The sequence below is a fragment of the Alosa pseudoharengus genome, unplaced genomic scaffold (genome assembly GCF_046254945.1).
Source record: "Alosa pseudoharengus isolate Yale_2024_CS ecotype anadromous, Long Island Sound unplaced genomic scaffold, YU_APseudo_1.1 YU_APseudo_1.1_scf_1, whole genome shotgun sequence".
Classification (NCBI taxonomy): domain Eukaryota; kingdom Metazoa; phylum Chordata; class Actinopteri; order Clupeiformes; family Clupeidae; genus Alosa; species Alosa pseudoharengus.
In genome coordinates, this window is record NW_027468564.1 from 58,855,082 (window position 1) to 58,874,394 (window position 19,313).

Sequence of the window (19,313 nt, forward strand, 5' to 3'; positions counted from 1 at the left end):
CCTCCCCTTTCGAATACAATATTCAAATTACTTGAAAAAAAATTATATCCCGAGAAAAGTGGATTTTGAGGGGTAAAGCTCCATAGACCTCCATTCATTCTGGACTCGCCCGTGAGCGCCCCTAGATGCAGTACCACACCGGAAGAGTTCCGAGAGTGAAGGTTCTCTCCTTATTAGACAGTAGGGGAGTTCGTCTTGAGGCAGATCTGTGCAGATCTGACTTGATGTGATGCATGCTGGGTTGAACACAATGCATACTGGGATGGACGCAATGCATACTGGTTAGAAATTCTGTCCGACTTCTGTCAGCCGGGGAGGGACTTACCACCGTGACACCATGTCACATGGCCTTAAAATATCGCGGGAGTCTTAGCCTGCAGACAGATCTTGCAGTTGCCTTCCACGAGCTGCACGAGCTAAAACACACCCTCATGACGTCAGTTCAAAGACGTGATAGGGCCATTTGGGAGGAATGTCCTCATGACGATTTTGACGGCAGTCTCATGCTGCTTCCTTATGTTGGAATATGCGAAAATAAACAGAAATCGAAGGGATACCTTCTTATACGTGATTTCTGCAACAATGGTAGGCTAGCCTACTGAAAACGTTTGGATATTCTGTTATATAGACACACATATAGGGAAAACACTTGATATTGAATTTATGTGCTAGCAGGCCTGTTAACTGTATGACAACAGTGGTTTATTTACACTACATCATAAGAATTAATTTCGCCAGTCATCATGCTCATTTTAATGAGTAAGAATGAAAGTTCTGCTGTGTTTATTGCAAACAACATTCCGCGATATCTCCCGCGAGTCACGTCAGGCAGACTGTAGCCTTTCTGTCCGGGATGAGCTGCCCTCTGTTGTAGCTCCTCCCGGCTAGCCTCTGAAGATCACGTTTACGTAGAAAGCCAGACGAAAGTCAGACTCAGACAAGACGAACACGCCTATTCTCTGGTACAACTGTTACAAGAGGGTCTGGCGTCCCTTTGTTATGACGCAACTTCCTGCGACGGTCATTCGTCGGAAAATGACTTAACTCCCTCTCGCTTTGGCTTTACTACCATAGACAGTAAAAAATATGGACAGAGTCATCACGTAGACGTCAATCGAGGCGGGTGAAGCAAAATTTCAACCGTTTCCTGTTGGTCAACGAGGCTTTCTGCGCAGGCTCAGGGGATGTAAATGTAACGTAGGCACGTAGTCTGACTCGTGTAACTCTTGTGATAGCTGCACCGAGAGATTGGGTATGTAGCCACTTACTTCGTTACCACCATGTCTACATTACTGTTCTAAATGTCCTAGTTGTTCTTAGATAAATGTGATTTCATATAAACAGCACTCGCCACATTCATAGCCTAGGCTACTGTCAATCCATCAAAACTTTGCAGAAATGTGCTCCGATGCTTTCGTTCTTATCCAGAGAATACGGTTATTTTGCTCCTGTGCGACGCTTTCACCCGCTCTGGTTGTATGCTCATTACGTCACTTTAGCATTGATTTCGGAAAAAAGTTTATTACTCAGCCGTTAAGTCAATTACGAGGTTATGACGCCAATTACACAATGTTGTATTACTCCGAAAATAGAAAAGGTTCATATAAAGGCTTAAAACGCTTCAGCTGTAACGTTAATTGATGTCAAAGTGGCGCCAAATAGTAGACCAGTTCACCTAGCCATCCCATTGAAGCCCATTCAATGGGATGGCTAGGTGAACTGGTCTACTATTTAGCCTCAGATCAGCCATATTAGGCTTGTTCGTCTTGTCTGAGTCTGACTTTCGTCTGGCTTTCTACGTAAATGTGATCTTCAGAGGCTAGCCGGGAGGAGCTACAACAGAGGGCAGCTCATCCCGGACAGAAACCTAGCGTTCATGGGCTTCGTAAAAACCTTTCTCCGAGTGAAAACATCATCATTCCGCGTCATTCACGTCATGTAATGTGTGAGTCAGAGGTCGGAAACTGGGGCTAGATTTTGCTAACAGAGTTGCCCAGTTAGGGGCTCGTCATCACTTTTGTCGTCACGTTGTAGTTCGTTTGTAGTCCATGTGGCCTTTCATGTCCAACAGTTTTAATGTGAACTTGGGAATTTGCCCTTTTTATCACTTAAAAAGCTGCATATCTTTCTTTCACGAGCATCTTACACTATATTTTAAGCAAATACAGTTGTTTGTTTAGGATTAGTGAGTGTATGTTTTAACCTTTGTTGTGGCATCCGTGTTTGTCACACATTCGATGGCAAAGCACTTGAACACTTGCTGTCGGAAAAACAAAGTAGCCATGGGGGCGGTCCTTGTCATTCCGAGGTGCTCTGAATGCACCAAAAGGCTACAGTATGCCTGACGTGACTCGCGGGAGATATCACGGAATGTTGTTTGCAATAAACACAGCAGAACTTTCATTCTTACTCATTAAAATGAGCATGATGACTGACTAAATAAATTCTTATGATGTAGTTTAAATAAACCACTGTTGTCATACAGTTAACAGGCCTGCATTGTAGCACATAAATTCAATATCAAGTGTTTTCCCTATATGTGTGTCTATCTATTTAGCCAACAGCAGAAAATAACAGAATATCCAAACGTTTTCAGTAGGCTAGCCTACCATTGTTGCAGAAATCACGTATAAGAAGGTATCCCTTCGATTTCTGTTTATTTTCGCATATTCCAACATAAGGAAGCAGCATGAGCCTCTAGTCATAATCGTCATGAGGACATTCCTCCCAAATGGCCCTATCACGTCTTTGAACTGACGTCATGAGGGCGTGTTTCAGCTCGTGCAGCTCGTGGAAGGCAACTGCAAGATCTGTCTGCAGGCTAAGACTCCCGCGATATTTTAAGGCCATGTGACATGGTGTCACGGTGGTAAGTCCCTCCCCGGCTGACAGAAGTCGGACAGAATTTCTAACCAGTATGCATTGCGTCCATCCCAGTATGCATTGTGTTCAACCCAGCATGCATCACATCAAGTCAGATCTGCACAGATCTGCCGCAAGTCGAACTCCCCTATTGTCTACGCTCTCCGAACGTTCGCCTGCCCCCTTGTTTACTACCGACAGCCGCTGCCCGGTAGCGAATTATATAGTATATTATTTCATATTAGATGATAGAAACTGATGATGTAGGCTAAACACAAATGACATTTCATGCAACAACAGTGAATTTTTCATGTAGGCCTAGGCTAGTTACTGTAATTGGGTTCGTGTATTTTTTTCGTTCATTCGATTTCCGGTTTTGAAACAATAATAAAATTGGTCATTTTAAATATTGATGACAATGTGTTCAAACGGAAAACGAGCCATATTTCATTTAGTTTAGCCCTCAAAAGTTGAATGGTGTGTTGTTTCATTATCATGGACTATCAGTTTAACAGCAAGAATTCACCATTACAACCAAATGTAGCTTACAAGGGGCGATTTTGCTTTATTAACAACAGGTGAACCAGAAGCATGCATTGTGTAACGTTAACCGGTTAGATCAAGCTAGACATATCCTCATCTTAAATATAGGCTACTGCCCAGATAGCAAGCAGATATTGGACCACCGGTAGATAGGCTACTTGTTGGCCCAGCCCAGCGGACCGCGGTAGAACCGATGTGCAAAAACTCAGCGGTCCGCCGGCGGCATCGAAACCGGTGGGCCGCCGCCAGCCTCTTGCCATCTGGGTGGTTAACTTTGCTGGCTAGCTAGCCAGCTAGCTAGTTCCTGTCTGACGAACGAGTAGTGTGACAACGGCGTTCTTATAGAAACGTTGGTGCTGTTGCGAGTTGTTGCACTGGTTTGAATCCACAGTTTACGTGTTGAATTACACAATAAAACGTGTTTTGCAGTAAGTTGCTGGTTTGTAGAATGTAGCAGCTCGCTCAGTCTCATTGCGAGTCCTGGCTCTCTCTCTGCTGACTGCCTCACTCTCACCGCCAGCAATTTTAAACTGCGTGACGTAATACAAAAAAAACATGGCTGACTTGGATGTGGGCTGGGCTTGATGTCAAGCCCCGCCTTCCCGCAGGCTGCAGCGAGATCAAAGATTGTTAAGGCGGAGCAAGATATTTCATCAGGAGCCACTTCCGGGAACCCGGATCGCACGACAGGGGGTCAAAATCCCCCTTTATGCAGAGCAGAGGCAGCAACTGCTCCATTGAAGTCTATGGGCATAGCTCAGAATTTCACCACATATGCTAAGGTCTTGGTTTTATAGAGTTAGGAATGTGAATTTCAGGAACATTTTCATGATCCTCAAACCCTTCTGAACATTTCAGGTAAATTTTTAGCCTTTTTGAGCAATCCAGTCTGGAGAAAATCAACCTTATATCAGGTGTGCGCCGGTTATTTATGCCGCTGCTGTTGGCCGGTTGCAACTTACGCTTGTCAATACGTCATCGACACGCCTCTTTATGCAGACAGGATTCGATCCCCATAGAGCTGCACAGTCCCGCCCACAGCCGATGCCGGATGTAAAAAGTCAATGCAATTTCTCCATTGACAATTGCGGTGTAAGCCATAAAAACTTAACTGCACGTGGTAGACTTAAAACCAGCTACGGTTGTACTAAGCGATTGTATATGCTCCTATAGACACCAAGAGTTCGTGGGGCACTAACCTTGTTTTGAGATAAATGCCTTTTATTCACGATCTCTTGGATAAGTACTTCATTACCCACAATCCTGAACAATCCCACAATCCCACAGTGATGCCTCTGATTGGTGGAAAGGCCGTTATGGTCATAGTTTGAAACTTTCTCAGCGGAAAAATATTGACAAAGATGGAGGAGTTTTTTACTGCCTATGGCGAAAATCTTAATGTGATTAAAAACTTTCTTGACGAATATTGGTACTTGTATTACAAGGATTGGGGTTTATACATCACACGAACTTAGTCAGGGCCAATACACTATCAAATAGACCACTGTAAATGTTAGTTTAAACACTCGAACTTTTCAGGTAGGCTAGCACTAGCCGACAGGCTAACCTTTAGCATTTCCGACATTGTATGTCATTACATAATGCAGCTAACATTAGCCTACATGCTGCAACACAGGTATGAATATTATGTTTTAGTGAGTGTCCAAAGGGGTGAAAGCCACTTTAAATCGGGTCACATTATTGACTGTTGTGTGTCCGAGAGTCAGTTTGTGGGTTTTGTAAGAGTCAGCAGCATGAGGGACAAGACCTACAAAGTTGTGGTGAGTTAGCTAAGCAGGGAGGTTGTAATGTTAATGCTGCTAGCAGTGCTAGTTAACATTAGCTAGGCTACTGTAGCCTTCATACTGTATGATTCATATTAATCATTAACCTAGGAATACTTTGTGCATTTAATGAACATTTTGTGTAATAATTCACGGTAAATTAATAAACTGAATATGGTGGTCCAAGAGCAGACCATGCATCAGCCCGACTGAGCAGTGATGACAGCATAGGATGAGTCAGGTAACGTTATGAAGCACTGCCGTTAACGTTAACCGCTTTCCCACACACGATATAAAATACACGATGATAAATATAAAATTCAATATCAAAACACTATTACACGATTACTCCTGAAATAACTGCTATTAACTGCACATTCACTATATAAAAATCATTGTTTGGAGGAAAGGGTTCGCTGCTGTCGCCGGTTGGAAATGAATGATTTCGCGCTGGTTCGTGCTGCTTATATATTTTTCAGTGAGGCCCGGTGGTTTATGGGATGAGTAGTTCCTTCGCTCGGAAATGAAAATATGTACACAGCAAGGGCGCGGGAAGGGGGGTGCTGAGGGTGCTGCAGCACCCCCTGCTGGCAGGAGATAGATTTTTAAAAATGATTATATATTTTTTTAAATAATTACTAATTCGCTGTCTGACATTATTTATATTTTTGTATGTGAAATGATGAGTCACATAGCAAAAAAGGGTTATGGATAGGGTCGAATATAGGCTACTAAAAATGAACAGTTATAGAGATCAACGTGAACGTGAGTCAGTTAGGCTACTGTAAGAACCGTAGCGTGGTTTCAGCTATGTGATAGCGATCAAGTGTGTAGCCTAGGCCTACGATTGATATAGACCTACATATTCTATGCGATTTACACATTCAAAAAAAGCATGGATAAGCTGAAAGAAACTAATAAATGTATAGCTAGTGAAATCATTTCACTATCCTAGTCGCTAAGATAGAAATTATTAGGACACATACTTGCTGTGGAGACGACACACTTTAGGCTATTCAGAAATTATTTGCGAGATCATTGCAGCCTGATTATTAGCCTATATTTAAAGCTTATACCATGGTCTAGGTTGAAAAGGGTGTCATTTAAAAAGTGATATACTACACCTATAAAATTATTATGACGTTGCTTGACAACACCTGAGTTAGTCCGCTCAGCTGTGACTTATCAACATTCCACAGCATTGCAAAAACAGCTGAACAAACGAACGATTTTAACTCTAAAACTCATTTAGTATTAATAATTGATTTCATATTTATTTATTTCGTAAGTGACCATGGTATAAACGGGATAATGCCCTTCGATGCGTCCATTATCAGAAATAAATGGACTTCGCAGAAGCAACCGCTTCGCGTCGGACAGTTCACGCCTCCGCGGGCATTATCCCTTATCTAACATCTCTGGTGTGGTTTTGACGATCAGAAAAGTAATTTTCCTTAGCTATACTGAAATAGGCTAATGATGTCAAGTGCGCTTCTGTGGGGTTAGGGTGGGCGCAGTGGACTCGGAGTGCTGTCGCGGAACATTGGAATTTGTGGCTGCCCGGGACTTTTCTAAAACTTCTCGCTATCACCCGCACACCGCACCAAAATGACGTAGGCTATTTAGCAGTCAAAATCCGAGGGGGGGGGGGGGGATTATTATTCAGCACCCCTGGTCAAAAATAGGTTCCCGCGCGCCTGGTACACAGTCTTGTACCTTTGACTTTTTTTGGATTTTCTCTTCGTTTTTTCACTCGAAATGATATGTTGTATGCTTATGAGTTATGCCGTAGCTGGTTAGCCTAAGACATGCTGTAAAACTCTTTAGATATGGATTTTTCCAAACGTCAATGGGACAAATGAATGGGAATCTTACATCCGGCACCTAACCGCGTTTTGGCTGTGGGCGGGACTGTGCAGCTCTATTTCGCGCCCATAGACATGAACTACGACGAAGTATCTTGCTCCGCCTTAACAATCTTTGGCGAGATGCTCCTCAAAAATGTGGAGAATGCAATGTGTGACGAGTCACAGAACTGACCAATGAAAGGACACAGATACAGAGGGAGGGGCGGGACTTCGGAGAGTGAAACTGACAGAGATTAACATGGCGGTAAGCAGTGGAAGCCGGCGAAGCGTTGAAGCGTTGAAGCTGATCGTCAAGTTTTGTTCGTCAAGACGGAATAATCCCTCACTGAGATTCACATTAAGTGAGACGGACATTTCTGTTGTCGTTTAAAAACACAAACTTTTCTACACGAACTGCGTTGCAACTACACTACGGAATAGGCCTATATGCTGGGAACTATAGCCTTCTCAGTCATATGCATTACGGTGGACTCATTTTGTTTGTTAAGATTTTCTGTGCTAAAAGGAAGGGTTGAGTTTACAGGCTAGTTTTAAGTTTCAACATTTTAGTAGCCTGTTTCAATAAATGCAGCCTTAAGCTGTTTGTCATGTTTTTGTCATGCATTCAAAATGTTAACAATATGAAGTTATTTTGAATATTGATAAGGTTATTGTCCCGGGACACTTTGAATGGTGACTTTGAAACTTATTCTCTAACACTCCACCGGTGTGAGTAATTATTAGCAGGGTAAATAATTACAAGTTAATACTGAGCTTATAAGCTACTGTGATAAGGTATTTTGGGGCTCACTGAAGGCCTCTTTTCTTTTGTGATTATTAGTATACATATATATATTTTTGTTGTTGTTTTGATTATTACTTTCTATTTTCATTTTTCATTCAACTAGAGGGTGAAGTGCAAATAAATTCGCTACTTAACCAGTTAATATCCTAGTCTGTTTGGTTTTAGTGGAAGGGTGGGAATTTATAAGGTAGGTGCACATTCACACAATACTGACACGGCCACATAGCTAGCTGCCCCCTGAATAGAGTAAAAAACAGTAGGCTAAATGCTAAATTGTTAATGTTCCTTAATGGGTACAGTTTTGCCCGTTACAAATGCAATCAAGCATTTTGGATGATGTGGAGAGACAAGCCGGCAGCAGATTAAATGCTCGAGAGAGAAAAAGATGCGGTTTTAAAAGGACGTGCTGACCAAGGCTGCAGCAAGCAGGTGATATTTAGACATTTATTTCACAAAATCCAAGACTAAGAACAGACAGACTATGTAACTGTTACACATTGAGGCCCAAAATATTGAGAATTCTACAGGGAATGTTGAAGACAATGGAGTGAATAGTGGCAAGAGGCAAGCCGAAGGCTGCTGACAAGGGCCCGACGCTATTGTTAAGCAATTTACAAAAGATTCACTGAACAAAAATGCTGATGTGGTACATGAAAATTTAGCTAAAAATGTGGAGAATGCAAAGCAATCAAGCATTTTGGACGATATATTGGCACAAGCTGGCAGCAGAACAAATGCTCGCTGGCCACCTCCGAGAAAGCAGAGAAAAAAAGATTTAAAACCAGGGCCTAAATTTCAGCGCGGGATTGCGAGTAGGCTATTGCGCATAAATTATTACTAAGTATTGAGCATACTAATAAAAGTCCCGCAACTCTAGCCATCATAATGCGAGAAATTCCCACACATTTTAATAATCTAATAATCTAATAATGGAGCGTCCTGAATGCGGGACTAGACTGGACAGACCATGCAACTCTGACTTCACCGCTGAAGTCAAATTATAGCCTTCTACATCAACCGCTATCGACAGGAAAGGAAAACAAACGTTTAGCAATCAGGAACCGTCAGGAATTTTGCAAACACAGAAGCATGACAGCCTATAACGCGAGAGAACATGGATGTGTTCTCCATTTGAGGAACGTTATAATCGATTGCGGACGTGAACAGACAGCTACAGACACGGAGCATAGTAGGCCTACTTTCACTTTCTGTGCGTATTCACGTGAAAGACAATTAGTAGCAAAACAGCGATCAAATATTTCATGGCAGTGAGTTTTGCTTTCAAATGTTTTCATGCATGTCTAGATAACGGGTGAGGAATGTTTAGGGGACATACTATCGTAAATCCTCAAATTATGGGCAAAGTACAGCACCTTTATTTGGACCATATTCGAGTCAGCTATAGGCCTTTATTTCTTGCGTTTTATTGTGAGACATAGGCCTATAGGCCTACTTTTCGTTTGGAGCGGTAGGCTATCAAAAGCAGATGTTCAATTTGAGATTTAATTTACATTTGGACTGTTTGATTATACTGCTAAATATCGGGACTGATGACCACTGAAATCTGTGGGGTATTTAATGGTTCACTATTAAGTTTCATATATGAATTCGGGATTTCCATCCGCTTATTGCATAAGGCATCCTCTTTCATTCGTTCATGGAACGTGTGCTGTGCTGCAAGGGAAACCTTATTCCATATAGCCAAAGAGGTCTAAGATAGTTATTTTTAAAATGATGCATGATTTCCTTTTTTTATAAAATTCGTAGGCTGGTGCCTGGCAGCAACAATTGTGTTTAAATGTAGGTTATTGCTTCAGCCTCTAGCTCAGAAAGGGGCTGCGTGCGACTGGTAGCTTGATAGCAACGTGTTGGAGACTCATGGTGTAGCAATGACCCTTCATTGGCAACAACATTAAACCAACCAACAATATAAATGATTAAGAAGAGCTCTTTTATGAGTTGAAACAAAATTATACTGGCTTTTATTTGTCCGAATCTGAGGCCCGGCTATAAATAGAATCCCGGCCATAATTTGAGGATTTAAAGGAACCGTATGTAAAAAATGTATTTCAATTAATCATAAAATTGCCCTGATATGTCACTAGACATTAAGAAATCATGTTCATTTCAAATACTTATATCACTGACAACAGTAGTCTGGCCAGGATATTGTCATTTAAAAAGTGAAGTTGCAGCCCTCAACTGATGTTGATGTCATGTTGTGTTTTGGCATAATGCGCCACCCTCCACCTATCTACTAATCACAAAGTCAGTAGTGTTTTGTCATCCGGTTGCCAACTCTGCCAGTCAGAGGGGAGGGGAAGGGGATACACCGCTCTACAGTAATTTGAAAGTGATTGTAGTACCCGTTTTGGCCACAATCTTACATACGGTTCCTTTAAGTATGCCGATTGTTGGACTTCCTTTAGAATCTTAATCATGTCCATTGAGTCTTTTACGAACGATGGCAGTGAGGTAACATGCGGTTTTAGAAAAGAATCTACAATGTCGAAATCTTTTCAGTAAGCGAACCGATGCCTGCAATAATATATCTTCCCAGAGGATTCTGGCAGTCTTTATGAATTTTGGGCAGTGTGCAAATGACCGGTGTCGTGGGATGATCAACTTTCTCCAAAGGGTCTAAACATGTATTTTGATCTTAAAGCAACACCAAAGAGTTTTTTATACCTTAAAATAATGTTTCCAAAATCGTTTCAGTGGTTCATCAACTCGTAACAGGGTGAACGGCAATTCTGCATTCGCTTCGTGGCCCTCTATCGGCTATAACCGCACTATGTAAGTTTGCCAGATCGGGTAGCGGATCTGTAGTTCGATGGAATGAGACATAAGAAACTACAAATTTGACTTGCATCTGATGTCGCAATACATCGTACTTTTAAAAGTCATGCAAAATAGTCTACCTTGTCTGTGGACATTGTTATTTGCAAAGCCGGTGCTGGATAAACAAATTGCGTGCGTGCGACAGAGGGAAAGTTCTTTGGTGTTGCTTTAAACCTTTCTTGTGATGTTTCCACCATGTTACTAGTCTTCCTATATGGCATAGCCAATTGTAAATACTTAAATTCTTATACACTTAATTGTTTTTATATGGATTGCTATTCCATGCATTGATAATTCATGTACTTTGCATAATGTTGGTAGGCAGGTTGGCAGGTGTCTGATTACTAGGCCTATATGGTCATGTGATATAGGCCTTCCCTACCAGTTCTTATTTGCCTGATGTTGAGATCAAAACGTTGCCTTTTAAAAATAAATAAAGTACCTCTTGGAGCCCATACAGTGTGCAGACCATCTCCTTCTCTTGCTTAGTGCAAGGTGTCAGACACACTGACCACAAGTAATCATTTTCTGGACCAGAAAAACATGTATATGCAGTTGATGTTCATCAACAATCTAGACTTCCTGACAGGCAGACCACAGGCAGTATGGATAGGTAACGTCACCTCCTCCACACTCAGTACTGGTGCCCCCCCCCCCAGGGATTTGTGCTCAGTCCCCTGCTGTACACCCTGTTCACTTATGACTGCACGGCCACAGCTCCAACATTATCATGTTTGCTGATGATAATATCATCAACGCACAGATGGAGAGATTCTGCCTACAGCGCAAAGGTGAGAGCTTTGACATCATGGTGCCAGGACAACAACTTGCCTCAACAGCTTGCTGGAGCTGATCATAGACTAAAGTAGGCTACATTACATTGGGGGTTCAGCAGTAGAGAGTCAGTGGCTTCAGATGCTTTCTGCTATACCATTGAGAATGTTCTGACAAAAGTTTACCATCAAAATGACTTCAAAGCTGTAATATTAAGGTAAAAAAACTTACATAGGATGTCTTTGAACTTTAGCTGGTCCTGATACCAAGAATGTCATTACTAGTAGTGATGTGCATTGTTATTATGTATGACTGTAAACTTTAAACTTGAACTACTCAAAATCTTCAAATCTTCACCAATCTTCAAATTTTCACTGTGCATTATATTGTAATGTATTGTGAAATAATCATTCATTCTCAATATAATTCTGTGCTGAAGGGCTTTCAGTATGTGCAGTGCAGAAGTTAAGGGATACATTTAAAATATAGGTAATATACAGGGGTCCTGAACAGCCAAACAAGGGTTTTCAAGGGAAGCTGTCTCACTTGTGCTGCACTACACGTTGGACAAAACGGCTAGTGCTGGAGTCATAAGCAGCAGGGAACCATCTTTTCAGTGGGTGTGGCCGGGTCTTCATTGTAATAACCTGGATATTCAGAAGATCTGGAAGCTGGATGAACTCCAACTTTCCTAGAAAAGGGAAACAAGAAAGACGAGAACAAGAATAAAAAAAATGTTTATTCAACAGGTGTCCTATAAAATTGTGTTGTACATGATGGTGAATATGATGAATTCAAATGCTTTTTGAAACATTTTGGGCTCAATCTTACACTTTGCGTGGCGCCAGGCGTGACACAAGTCTTGTTGCTAGTTTACACTGGCACAATGATCATCATTATTCCATCATGTGCACAAGTTGTCAAATGAACCTTGTGCACCCACAGGCATGTCGATGAAAAAAACGAGGCGCATGATCACAATTTGCTATGTTAATGCTACTGACAAAAAAAAGCTGGTCTAAAGTGAAATACACATGTTCTACACCGCTATTTTGAGAGAACACTGTCAAGTCTAACAAGTGGCGAGACCTTAGCAACAAGCCCCTTACAACACTACATAAAGACTGTGCTGGTGTGCTCGGATGAATGTCTTTAGGATTTTGTCATATTATTGAGGTGTTGCTTTTTTTTGCTTTCAGACATACTAGTCACAACACAAATACAACAATGTTTGAGATCTTTTGTCACTTTTGGGATATAGTTGGAACTGCCCACCTGAATGACCTATGCTAAGCTATGCTAATGGAGGGTACTGTACTTCAGACTGCGTTACTGCAGAGACAAGAAGGCTATGTATCATCTTAACTAACTCTGGGGGAGATGGTGAATGAGCTAATTTCCCAAAATGTTGGCATGTTCCTTTAACAGAGCAAGTATTTTATCTCTTTTGGAGGCGGGAGGTCAGATCCTCCAATCGCCCCTGTAATTCTTTTCACTAAGTTTTATGAAATTGAATCGGTAGCTTTGCATCGTCCTGCATCGTAGACTGATAAAACAACAAAACCGCACCGGAGCCGGGGGTAGCTTAACAATAAAAGAAATAACAGTAGCATTAATGGCCAAAGATTTACAGTAACATTTGGTGGTTAGCCTATAGGAGCAGACTTTTGTTACATGATGAAAAAATCATTTTAATTGTATCAATTTAATGTCAAACTTTAAATATATTGACCCAATCTAGCTCTCTCTACTGATAGTTGGACCTCCAGAGCAATTGAAAGCTACCTCACTGTAGTACAAACTGTAGAAACACCGCCATTATTCTGAATTGAATTGTTTTGTCTATAGAAAAAATATATAGTTAAAGGAACAGTATGTAAGAAATGTATTTCAATTAATGGCCCTGATATGTCACTAGACATTAAGAAATCATGTTCATTTCAAATACTTATATCACTGACCACAATAGTCCAGCCAGGACATTGTCATTTAGAAAGTGAAGTTGCAGCCCTCAACTGATGTTGTGTTTTGTCATGTCATGTTGTGTTGTGTTTTGGCCTGATGCGCCACCCTCTACCTATCGACTAATCACAAAGTCGGTAGTGTTTCGGCATCCGGGTTATACACCGCTCTACAGTAATTTGAAAGTGATTGCAGTACCAGTTTTGGCCACAATCTTACATATGGTTCCTTTAATAGTTTACGTGTGTATTTTTATAGGATGTTATTGAAACTTTACCATTACTGTGGGTGAAAAAATGTGAAGTGTACCAAACCATTGGCATATTGTACTATTACAGCCCAACACACGGAACCAAACCGAAAACTGTGACGCCAAAACCGTGATACGGACCAATCTGTGGATTTTGTAAGATGTTCTACCCCTAATACTAGCAGTGAGAAGAAAAGATGGCTATTTGGTTTAAATGAACCAAGACAGCCTCTGAATATACTCTACCATAGAATAATCATATATTATTTTCATTCATCACAAATCTGCAGTGTGTATACCATTCAACAGAATTGCAACCGAGGAGCCCCCTACACATCAACATTGTTCCATGCCAGAGTGGAATTGATGACAGACTTTGATCATATTCATGATGACCTACTTAAATTATCAATAAATATGTAACAGCTTTTTGAAGAAACATTGAACTCGGATGCTTGTGTTCTGACCTATGTAACCTTTGTTGTTGTCATCAAAGACACTCCACAGAAGCTCTCTGTGGGCACTGCTGATGCCAGGCTGGACCAAACACACCAGCTGGTTCCAATGGGCCTTGCTCACCACTGGTTCTTGCCCCAGACTAGACTGTTGAAGCACAGAAAAGGCCAGCAACATCTTCCTCCTTTTGGCTTTCACAAGCTGCCGTACTTCCTCCTTACAAACAATGTAGATAGACAGATGGAAAAACTGCAAAAGCCAGATTTCAGACCATTCTACCCTCAGTTGTACACATTTCACATTTTTGAATCCACAGAATATTTAAGATAATTTATACACCTGTCATTTTAACTCTAAACTTACTTTACCTTTAAGTATTTTTTGTAGTTGTTGTATACAACCGCAAGGAAGACCGACATGAAAATATAGGTGTTTATGAGGATATACACAATGAAGAAAATAGCAAAGAAACTACTGTAGTTGTATGCTGGCATCCTATAAAGAAATACAAAGAGAGAATGTGTTAGAATTGTCCAGAGAACAATATTTACTAAGCACTCTTCGGTTTACACTACGCCATTTATAATAACAGTCTATATTCCAAATATGTGGCTGGTTATCAGATGGCTGATCAGTGGCTGATTTATAGCCTACTCCTCCCTTGACAGACCCAACAGTATGGTGTGAATTATGTTCTTTAACTTCTCAAGCGCCTTCAACGCTATCCAGCCTTGACTACTGAAGAATATATGAAGAATATAATAATATGAAGAATAAACAGGGAGACATGCAGTTGAATGCCCCCATGGTTACATGGATCGAAGATTACCTGATGGGCAGACCACTGTTAATGACGTTACAGAGCTGTATGTCTGCTCTTCTGGTGTGTAACATGAGGCCCCACACTATCTGTGCTATCTCCCTCCTGTTCAGAATAACTTTCAATCCTGTCATTTACAAACATTGTCAGATGGCGCTGCCATTGTTGGGTGCATAGGAGTGTTATCTACATGCTAAAACAAGATGTGAATGCTGTTATGTATAGCCTACCCCATGCATATACACACACACACACAGCTTTAATAACTAAAATCCAACTCTTACATGACATCTGGGCTGTTGGCAGTGGTGACTAAAACATAAAGATCAAAGACAATCTCCAAGTAGTTGGTAAAATACTTGATTCCTTCCACTGTTTCAAGACCCCTAGAAAACATAGACACCTGTTAAGACTGAAAATACAAGTACCATACAACATTTGTAGGAGATCATTGTGAACAAAACCAGGATGCTGCTATCAAACAAACCACACACACACACACACAGGAGAAGCTGACTTGCCTTTTGCCAAACAGTTTCAGGGCCATGAGGGAGAACATTAGCACACTGAACATGAACAGGAGGAAGACATAAAAGATCTGTGGCAGGGCATTACGAATGCTCCGGAATGCCCGACGCAGCTGAAGAGAAAACAGTAATATCAAAAAATAAGAGCAGACTATTTCAATAGGAACACCTCTGAAAAGGCACATTATGATTGATTGTCATGTGACATTATGATGAATTATCTTCTCTAAGATAAGCAATGTCTGTATTAAATGCATAAAACACTAGTGCATCAATAACAACAAACCAGTATTAGACATGCATACTGTAATAAGAACAAGTTCTTGAATGTGAAGAGTAGTTTGTTATTTAGACCTGTCGACCCTCTGTAATGTTTACAAGCAGAAGAGGTCTGAGGACTCTGGACCAACGAACTCCAAAATGTCCAGCAGTTTTCAAACCCACATATATGATCATGTCAATCAGAGAGAGCTAAAAAAAAAGAAAGAGCAAGAAATAAATGTACGAGTCAGATAACAAAAAGAAACATTCACTAAAAATATATTAAAATATCTAGTACAGAGCCCCCAATGGACCATGTTGGAATTCCCTTTTTAGAGGTGGAAATTTATTTTTAGAGCTCCTTTTGCGTTCCCTTGCAACACTTTTGCGTTCCCTCGCAAAGTCAAAAGTATTGCGAGGGATTGCAAAAGGGGCTCTAAAAAGATCATTCCCACCATGGTCCTTTGGGGGCTCTGTACATATCTACACCAACAGCATGACTGGAAATCATTTTCTAGATTTTCTAAGAGTGAATTGTGTGCAATTCGGACAACATAACACACCCTGAATGAATACCACACATTCTGGTTGTTAACTATGGTGAAAAGTGCTGAATAGGTTTGACAAAAGGCCAAAGTTCAATGAACAATGCACTCCTCAGCATATTCCATGTGTTTGCAATAAAGTTTCCTGTGGTGTGCTAAGAACCCGTATGACAAAAAGCATAGAAGTCATACAGAAAATGATTCAAGTAGGCTGAAATAATGCTTTGCAATACTGATTCTGGTGTATTTGCTAAGTATAAAATATATTCATTAAATGGGTGTGCTTCTGGAATAGAGCATCCATATAAAATACATTTAACTGCAATTAAAACGGCATGTCTGACCCAAAATGCAAACCCTACTGTCAGCAGAGTGGCACATTTGTGATTCGTCTGTACGTGTCACTACAGGGTAGTCCCTTCATACTCACTGTGAACATCACATGATGGGAAATACAGTGTTATAGGTCCTTACTGAAATGATGACAATGATAAAAATGTTCTTCGGGTCCAGCCAGAACTTCTCACGGGGAATGACTTTAGCATAGTGAGTGAGTCTAGCTGTGAAAGCCATTAGGCATATGAGCTCAACAATGGAGGAGGCCTGGAAGACAGGGTGGGGGGTTGGGGGATTTGTGTCAGAAAAGGGACATCCATTTCCTATGTGCACAAATGAAAACCAATGGAGTTTATTTGCTATATTACTAGTATGAAACTGAATTGTTGTTAACTTGTTTATGGCATCATATTGTTGTTGTGTGTTAATTAGCCTAATTGTTTACCCATATTGGCATATCAGGAATCAGTGCAGGCTCTTCAAACACAGCTAGCCCTAGGTCCACAATTATGAAGAGATAGATAAGGACTTGCAAGCCCCAGTGGTTGTAAAACTTATAGAGCCTGACAAAACAAACAAAAAATGTCATCCACATCTTTCCTTCACCATCATTATACAAACGTTTTGGTGGTTGAGCATAGCCTACCTGACTGCTTGTGGAGAGGCATCAAAGAAGATGTTCCTATTGTATTGGGCATCTGAGACATACACTGCTGCAAGGTCAAAGTCCTGTCATATGCAACATATTAAAGTAAATTCATAAAGCTACAATGCTACAATTTCACATAGGCTATGACTCCAGCGCCATATTTAACTATCGAAACTCTGACCGTTTGAAGACCACTTCAGTTAAGTCTAGTTAGTATACTTTGCATATATTCCTAGGCTAAATCCTGGATAGACGGATTTCATTGCACCTCCGAGTCGATTACAAGAAATCCCAATGGGCATCAATGATGGACAAGAAAACTGATACAAGGCTACTACAGCCATGACTAATGCTCATTTAGTTTCAAACTGCGAATTTGTCAGTGCGGAGTGGGGGGAAGGTTTACAGGGTGATATAACTGGACCCTAAAGAGGTGGCATGCAGGATGTAGGCTGCTCAAGATTTAAAAACTACAACGCAAATCAAAGGCCTTTAACATCCACATTTGATAGTCATGCTAAATAGCCTATGTTGAAGGCGAAACTTTGACATCTGCAAATAAACATGTCCATGTAACACAGAACCGTGGTGGGCCTAGCACCAACCTTTTTAATTAAGGCCACAGATAACAATGTCCAAAACCTGGGGTACATCCACGGATAGTTAAAGCCTGCTGTACTCACATATTTTGTCTTGGAATCGACATCTGAGTTACCGTTAGCCCCATGGTCCTCTGCAGCCTCGGACTCTACTTTTTCGGTCTTCCCGGTCGTAGACATTATTCAGGCTGCACAATAACAGCTCTAGCCTACTCTTAAGCACTTTTTCAAAGTTATCTCATGAGCTACCGAGGTGACGCCTCAAAGTCAGCACGCGAACAGCTGGAATGAAATTCTCTTCCAGGATGAGCGCAGTTCCCGAAGTAGCCGACTGCAACTCCTGCAACGATCAATTTGCGTCTTTCAGGAGGATATTTAATAGAGTAGCCTAAAGTAATTAAACGTTGCCCTGTCTTTTCTTTGCAGCTTTGGGAAAATACTCCATTATAATTCATGCGGCTGAAAGGACAGAATTTTTGCTCTGTAGCCTACTGTGATTTCCGTCATGTGACGGAAATAGCGGAAAAGACTGAGAGAAAGATTCGGATGGTCAGCATTCCACCAGGCCTATAGGTAAAATTATCGCAGAGTCAGATAAAGGCTTGCTGAAAGTATAACTGTTCATTTTCTTAAATAGGCTACGCAACAGTTCTAATTAACTGCTGATGTAGCTTATCTCTGAAGTTGCCACACCACAGGGAACTGGGAGGCTTCAAACTGACATTTTCTTACAACAACTTTCATCATAGTAAGTAGACACGTAAACAGCCCTTGAATGATATGAAGCAATGATTTGAGAATTTTTGCCGGACCGGTTGCAGTGTTCTGATTGGATGATCTAAATGAATGGTCCCCTGATGAGATCTCCCGATTAAAAAAAAAAAAAAAAAAAAAAACCTATGGGAAGTGACCAAACCTTCAAACGCAACATGCCCTCTAGAGCTGTCGTCACCTAGCACTTCCTTTCTTCCAAGATGCTACAACCATTTAATTAGAGGGCATGAAAATGCACTCTACTGTTATCCGCGATTTCTTATTGGGGGCCAAGCAGCGAAGCTGAGGCAACCCATAGTGATTCTACGTATTCTTATTAGGGGTCCGAGCAGCGTAGCCTAAACCGTAACTCCAAAACTCTTGAAATTTTCAGGTATGGTTACCAGTACCCCCCTCTACCCATAACCCAAAATTTGGGGTACTGCACCCAAAGGTGGCGCTATTGAAAAAAAAGTTAATTATGCTTATTTCTCCTTACCAGATTCACCTAGACTCAAAATTCTTTCAGAATATTAATCTCTAAACTCAGATGCATCTTTTTGGCCCTGGTCTTATGGTCTACAAATGTTTACTTTTTCCACAATTTCATGGAAAAGCCAAACATTATAAAAAGTTTCACACTCTTCAAAAATAATCGAATCTTCACCAAAATTCTCACAGACAATGTTTAGACCAAGC

At 41.0% G+C, this 19,313-nt stretch overlaps 1 protein-coding gene across 2 annotated transcripts in view; it reads right to left on the reverse strand.

Moving 5' to 3' along the window:
- tpcn3 (two pore segment channel 3) overlaps nt 1-18,521 on the reverse strand; it is a 40,466-nt gene extending 21,945 nt beyond the window's left edge. Inside the window, exons 1-10 of one of the 2 annotated variants that reach the window (XM_076295744.1) lie at nt 17,946-18,521; nt 17,260-17,342; nt 17,059-17,176; nt 16,752-16,880; nt 15,826-15,942; nt 15,466-15,584; nt 15,229-15,330; nt 14,493-14,619; nt 14,136-14,373; nt 12,003-12,147 (exon numbers count right to left, since the gene is read on the reverse strand). In XM_076295744.1, coding sequence (XP_076151859.1) covers nt 12,003-12,147; nt 14,136-14,373; nt 14,493-14,619; nt 15,229-15,330; nt 15,466-15,584; nt 15,826-15,942; nt 16,752-16,880; nt 17,059-17,176; nt 17,260-17,342; nt 17,946-18,041 — 1,274 coding nt within the window. In that variant the 5' untranslated portion in view covers nt 18,042-18,521. The remainder of the gene's footprint in view (nt 1-12,002; nt 12,148-14,135; nt 14,374-14,492; nt 14,620-15,228; nt 15,331-15,465; nt 15,585-15,825; nt 15,943-16,751; nt 16,881-17,058; nt 17,177-17,259; nt 17,343-17,945) is intronic. The other variant, XM_076295753.1, reaches the window with a different exon arrangement.
- Between the last annotated feature and the right edge of the window lie 792 nt (nt 18,522-19,313).